This window comes from Lolium rigidum, chromosome 3, assembly GCF_022539505.1.
Source record: "Lolium rigidum isolate FL_2022 chromosome 3, APGP_CSIRO_Lrig_0.1, whole genome shotgun sequence".
Lineage (NCBI taxonomy): Eukaryota > Viridiplantae > Streptophyta > Magnoliopsida > Poales > Poaceae > Lolium > Lolium rigidum.
In genome coordinates, this window is record NC_061510.1 from 105,258,130 (window position 1) to 105,264,163 (window position 6,034).

At 43.0% G+C, this 6,034-nt stretch overlaps 1 protein-coding gene across 1 annotated transcript; it reads right to left on the reverse strand.

Annotated features, from left to right (window-relative positions):
* Positions 1-903: 903 nt before the first annotated feature.
* On the reverse strand, positions 904-3,304 carry LOC124697927 (probable apyrase 2). The gene is made up of 5 exons (XM_047230451.1): positions 3,044-3,304; positions 2,427-2,827; positions 1,806-1,865; positions 1,148-1,293; positions 904-1,061 (listed from the first exon to the last, which is right to left on the reverse strand). The coding sequence occupies exons 2-5, from the start codon at positions 2,467-2,469 to the stop codon at positions 1,023-1,025; spliced, it is 288 nt and encodes a 95-aa protein (XP_047086407.1). The 5' UTR covers positions 2,470-2,827; positions 3,044-3,304; the 3' UTR covers positions 904-1,022.
* Between the last annotated feature and the right edge of the window lie 2,730 nt (positions 3,305-6,034).

A 6,034-nucleotide genomic window follows, 5' to 3' on the forward strand; every position in this document is an offset into this window, starting at 1 on the left:
ATGATATGTCAGGTGAGAAGAAGGCCGTTTCGTTGCTCTGAATATTCAGACAAGGCTAGGAGTTCCAATGCATAGAGAAAGCTGGCAGATCAAGTGCATCCCATGTAGTGGCTTGGTCCTCGTCGGCAATGCTCAATGCTTGAGATGTATTTTCCTGCAACAAAGCTTCTAATCATGCTTGGACTTGCACACAAGATTTTCATCCATAGTCCTATGACGTTGTAATTTAATATGCTGCATTGCATGCCGGGGAAGGTCCATGGTAGAGAGCAGCAAAAGAAAATACTGTAAGTGGCAACGTAGAATACATTGCATCATGAAAATTCAAACAGACAAATTGATGAAGTACCATGCTTTGGATCATCAAAATGTAACCAATTAATAGCAGCTCCACCGGTATTGCCTTGCAAAGAGAATTCAAGAAAACATATCCGCTAAGAAAGAAAGGCCAGATGATGATTTCCTTCCCCAATTCATTGCCAAAAAGGGCATAGCAATTAGCAAAATGTATACAAAATACATGTCTTAACCTGAGACAACAGGGTTGCAGAAGAAAATAACCCTTCCAGTTTGTAATTGACAATGGGAAGTTATTTGTTAAAAAATTGCAGAATAGGAAAGAGATGAGATAATATGAACCTAAAATACGCATCTTCACTATTTCAACAATTTCGGATTTAAAGGTCCGACCCAACGACCACCGCTTTAGAGACTCTATATGCTTCTGACTTGGCCCAACAAAGAAGATTCCTGATATCCGATCAGGAATCGGATCCTAGGTACTCTCACCTGTTGGACATGTATTTTTTAGTTCTTAAAGTGTGACATTTAAGTATTCTGCAAACCTCTATGTGCTAAGAAGTGTAATATTATCAGTAATTGACATATATTAGAAGAGTGATAGGAAGGTATCCGACCTGCTCTAATTGTATGAGTAATCCCAGAAGAGAAAGAAGTTAGAGGTACTTAGCTGTAGAAATACCGCTTAACCAACCACATAAAGGTGTAGAAGGACGGGAGCATTACACAGTAGTAGGGAGGTGATGTGACCAAAGGCTGCGCTGGAAATGCCGACGACAATGTCAGCTACTAAAGGAACATCTTAAGATGGAGTGTACTGCTAGAGTCAGATGTTCCATGACCTTACCTCAGCTGCCCTGTCAAAGAAAAACGATGCAAAGAGATTCTCCTTCCCATCACCATCACCACCATTCGAAGTTCTACCGAAGGAACATTTCATGTGAGTGCACGCTCCGTTCTCTTTAAGAGCTTTCACTACATCAGCCCTGAATTCTGAATAATTACCAGAAGAAGGTGCAGTAGATGCTTCAAATGTATTATCACCATCCATATTTTGCTTTATAATAACAAATGCAGTACTCATATGGCCAGTACAAACAAAAATAAAACATGGGATGTCATAATCTGCTCGTGGAGCTCATATTATCTATGGTTTTTTTTTTACAGGCGACAGAATAGTTAGACAGAGCACTACAACTATGAGTACTTTTCACCGCCGGTTGATAAGCAGCAAAGACAATCAAGAAGAACCAGTACGCTATAGCTGGTCTTGTAAAAATTGGTAACCTACATGAAAAAATCTGAGCTATTCCTCGTAATGTAAGCCTATCTTTAAATGAGCCTTTTTTAGGAACAACTTCACAATTAGCATTATGCCCTTCGGGAAAAAACAACGGAGCAAAGCGGCCTTCTTAGGAACAAATTCCACTTTGAGCAGCAAGCTAGTTTAGACAGATGCAGAACAGATGATAGCAGAAAAGCATGATAAAAGAAATCAATCATACCCTGATCGAATATGCAGTTGTTGTAACCATTGACACCAGCTTGTAAGATCTCTGCTCTAGCTATCAGCAGCCCATAGCACAAATAAGAAATAACCGTAATTCTTTTTTTGTTCTGGTATGCATGGCATAAACACCTAATCTAGTCCAATATAATCATTTGACATCACTTCCATTAATATGATCTATCAAGACTTATTACTCCGCAGAGCACAACTGGATGCATGACTTTATGTCATGTTGACACGAAATTAAAAACAAATCTCCAATGTGGTTGTCTTGAAACAAGGCATAAGAATACAGTTGTGCTTTTTCGTGAGATTACCTAAATTTATCTATAGTGAGTTTTAATAAAGAACCACATTTAAATTTGGTTTAGCCTGAAGTTTCTCGCACTTTCATTATAACTTATGTGAGATCACGTATACATTATGCTATTTTAGTAATAGCATTGTATAGAGCTGCACATTTTTCTCATTTAAGTGATTTCTAACTCACAAATCCAATTAGACAGAAACTGTAGATTTGCATGATGGTACCACCACCAAGTGCTCAAATAGATTCTGAACATTGTTACTTCATGTTATACTTGGACTAAATTCATCAAAAGATTATATTACTAACCTATGAAAATAAAGATAATAGGTTGACGTTTAAGGAAAAACATCTTCACGTATGAACTTCACCGCTGCTGGCTTAAGAGCCTTTTCACCTTCCTTCTCTGCGAATAGGGTATGCCATTGGGAATGATCTGCAACGAAGATCAACCAAAGCAACTGTGTCTGCATATGTATTTTCCAAATTTACCAAGACAGACACATGGATTCCATGGATAAAAAAAACACTATAACCACTAAGTATCTATGCAATGTAAGCATTTGTTGATACTATCTGGACTGCAGACTCACCAAACATTCCACCTCAGTTTTTATTTACAAAGTGGAGTTGTGAGTGATGCAAGAAAGTTTTTCAGTTAAAGCTAGAAACTACTGATGCAGGTCTGCAGATCAATTGTGATTGATTTCCTACAAAATAGGACACAACCAGCAGTATTAAGCACAAGCCCAATTGCCATTGATTTCCTCTCGTACACGATGCACGAATCAAATAGAAAGGACGACAACTACTTAATGATTTGAAAGAGAACTACAACAGCAGTTTCAGAGAGTATCACTTCTCGAACTGAAAGATAACTCAGCAACATCAGTTTCAGACAGTATCAATGTGACAGCTGCGCTCACCGCTAACGCCATAGGAGAGGGGCGACTTTAGTCGGGGCATCAATGTTCGCGTGTGTAGTGCGTGGAGAGGCATGGGGTGGCGGCTAGTCAATGGAGTGCGACCGGAGCATCCAGGCTGCAGCGCCCGCGGCGTTCCAGTGGACACCTACATGTGGGCGACGAAGTGGGGCATGGACGGGGAGCGGCGAAGCGAGGGCGGCACGGAGTGCGAATCGTGACGGATCGGTGGCCTAGTGGTGGCGTATCAAGGGCACCGTTCGAGTTGTGCCACACGGGCCGACAGGCGGATAGCAGGGGCATGACGGCTCATGGCGCAGAGTCGCCGTAGGCCCGTAGCGGCGGGAAGGACATGCTACGAGGCTAGGAGATGCGCTGCGACCACAGCCGAGCGGGGCGACGGCTAGAGATGAGAAGCCGCGGCCTCAAACCCTAGCGCAAGAAGAGGAAGATAGAGACCAGCAGGCAAGAGGAGGCAGACACTCGAAGGGAGACGAATTACACGCGGATAGAAACCGCCTATCGCTAAACGGACCTACTGGGCAGCTACACAGTGGGCGCCGACGAGTGGCCCCAAAAACAAGCGCCTTCCGTGGAGCAACCACAGCTCTCCAAAACCCTGGGAGCTTAGAGCTCTTTAAAGATGCTGCTGGACGAATCGACTATCTTCATCAGGTCCAGACCTACAGCTGTGGCCCACGTAAAGAGCCTTACCGTAGCCCAGCAAATAAACAGAGGCTGAGCTGGTCACTTACGGGCTGCACCTGCTACCGTGGGACATCTGGAAAAAAAAGTCGCCGCTACCTTCTTTTTCTTTTATGCTTCCTCCTCAAATTGCCAACTGAATTCACGACATACATGATCAAAGGTTTTATCCCTGAGCCTGCGAGCGCCCTATGTGGAGTAATATTAGACGTCGGTCTCGATTTCAAATCGGTACAATACGGTCTGTCGCTGCCAGGCTTCATGCCACCTAAGGGCCCGTTCGGTGCCGGTGGTTTTTAGAGTTTTTGTGAGTGTTTTTGCAAGTGTTTTTGGTGAAAATAGCTACCACCCAAAACACTACCCAAAACACTAGTCAAAACACTTTTTCCAAAACACAAACAGAATTGTGAGCAGTTTCACACGAACAAAACCGAGCAAAACTCAGCAAAACGCTAGGGGGTGGGGTGTTTTTATTCCACCCCGGCCCAACGTGGTTTGGGGTGTTTTGGGGTGTTTTTTGGACTCTAACCCGGCCAAAACCGGCCTACCGAACAGCCCACTAGTGTTTCGAAGTGTTTTAACTGGGCCCAGATTTTACACCCCAAAACACTACAAACCCCCTCAATAAACACTGGCACCGAACGGGCCCTAAGCTGCAAGCCACTCTTAACTCTGGATCAGGTCCCTGATACTTGGCTGTGCTTATGCAGAACAGCTTTAGCTTGCTCCACATCAAATACAGGAGTTCAGTTGGACTTAACAAAATTCGGTGTGTATTTTTCCTTTTCAAATGGGTGAGCACCAAGAAAAACAAAAACATCACTGAATTAAAGAGCACATAGGCAGACAATCTGCTCTACAGCACGCCCCTCCATACAGATACCCACAAATTTTCTTGAGTGTAAAAAAAGGTAGCCTGCCAGCTGTTGAAGCCAAATTTTGAGAGAAGTCTACAGCTTACTCTTTGCAAGATACGGCATGAAAATCTACAGAAACAACGCCAATTTACTCACTCTTGGCACTCAGATCTTTTTTGTGATTTACTGCAACCATATACACTGGGTTTGAGTTTGCAAATTATCTACAAAAGAACATGTAGAAATCAACAAGAAGAAAGCAGACTGTTGTAAAGCTCTTTGGAATATGTACATATACCGTCTGGCCTAGACCAGTGTGAATATCGATCGGCACTGTACTCAGCTGTATGAACTGGTGTAAGTGTCTTACCTTTCAGATTCTGTCAGTGTTGCCTCTTGCATTGTGCATTCAGATTCATCTTTGCTAAAAACACCGCTAACAGTGCATACGCCATTAATTTTGTGCTCACCTACTGCCTCTAATCCAGGCGTAATAAGATTCTCTACAAACAGATGTCCACGGGCGCGGCGTGCCGCCACGCCAACGCCTCCTAGTACATTACTGAATTTTGATGAATGTTCATTGATGCATGATATTGTTATTAATTTGAGGTATCCCACAATTATATGTAGTTCTCCAAGTAATAGAGCGAAATATGTTATTTTCTTGCATCATAGATCCTTGTGACATGCCCCGTTTTCTGAAAATTGACACTGCCATGTTGGCATCATAGAATTTTGGCTAGCACATTTATTCATACATAACAATTAATCATAGAGAGACAGATACAAAGACACGTGGAGAGTTACACTGCACTACTTGCACATCTACACACTAGTGCTTGCATATCTACACGTTAATACTTGCACATTGACTCATTATTTAGACATTGACACACACTAATCCTTGCTTGCCTTACCATTTATACTCTTCTTCATCTTCTTCGCAAAGCTCTGCAATCCTTTCTTGATGCGGCACAAAATCACTCCAACAGTCACCTCTTTCTCAAGCTTTATAGGCAGTAGCTGAGACACCATTGGCCTTATGCCCGCATATGGGCATGGTGCTGGCAATGCCCTGATTTGGGTGTAGACAATGTCATCACCTAGTGAAAGAGCAAAGTCTATACTCCGTGTTTTGTGTGTTTGATAATAACACTTGACTGAATTTCACCGTGTGCATAGATTGTCTTTGATAGATTTGCAAGTGCACGGTGACCTCGCTGAACACATCATGATCGGAGGACTGAAACGTAGCTTATAGGTTTTCTGGTTTTGTGTGTGTGTCGCGAGGTAACATGGCTGGAGAGGAAAAGAGGAGAAAGCAGTCACTGCATGACCGGTACTACCGGTACCAGGAGCGGTAGTACCGCTACCCTACTGGTACCACCCTGCAGTACCGTTCTGGAAAATTGCACTGAAAATCCTACAG

What these genes read in the sequence shown, in the direction of transcription:
- LOC124697927 (XM_047230451.1), bottom strand. Translation starts at nt 2,469, where the DNA reads ATGTTTTTCCTTAAACGTCAACCTATTATCTTTATTTTCATAG. An exon ending in TATTATCTTTATTTTCATAG is followed by an intron (nt 1,866 to 2,426) that starts GTTAGTAATATA and finishes GGCTGCTGATAG; the next exon opens with CTAGAGCAGAGATCTTACAA. An exon ending in TCTTTGACAGGGCAGCTGAG is followed by an intron (nt 1,062 to 1,147) that starts GTAAGGTCATGG and finishes CGGCATTTCCAG; the next exon opens with CGCAGCCTTTGGTCACATCA.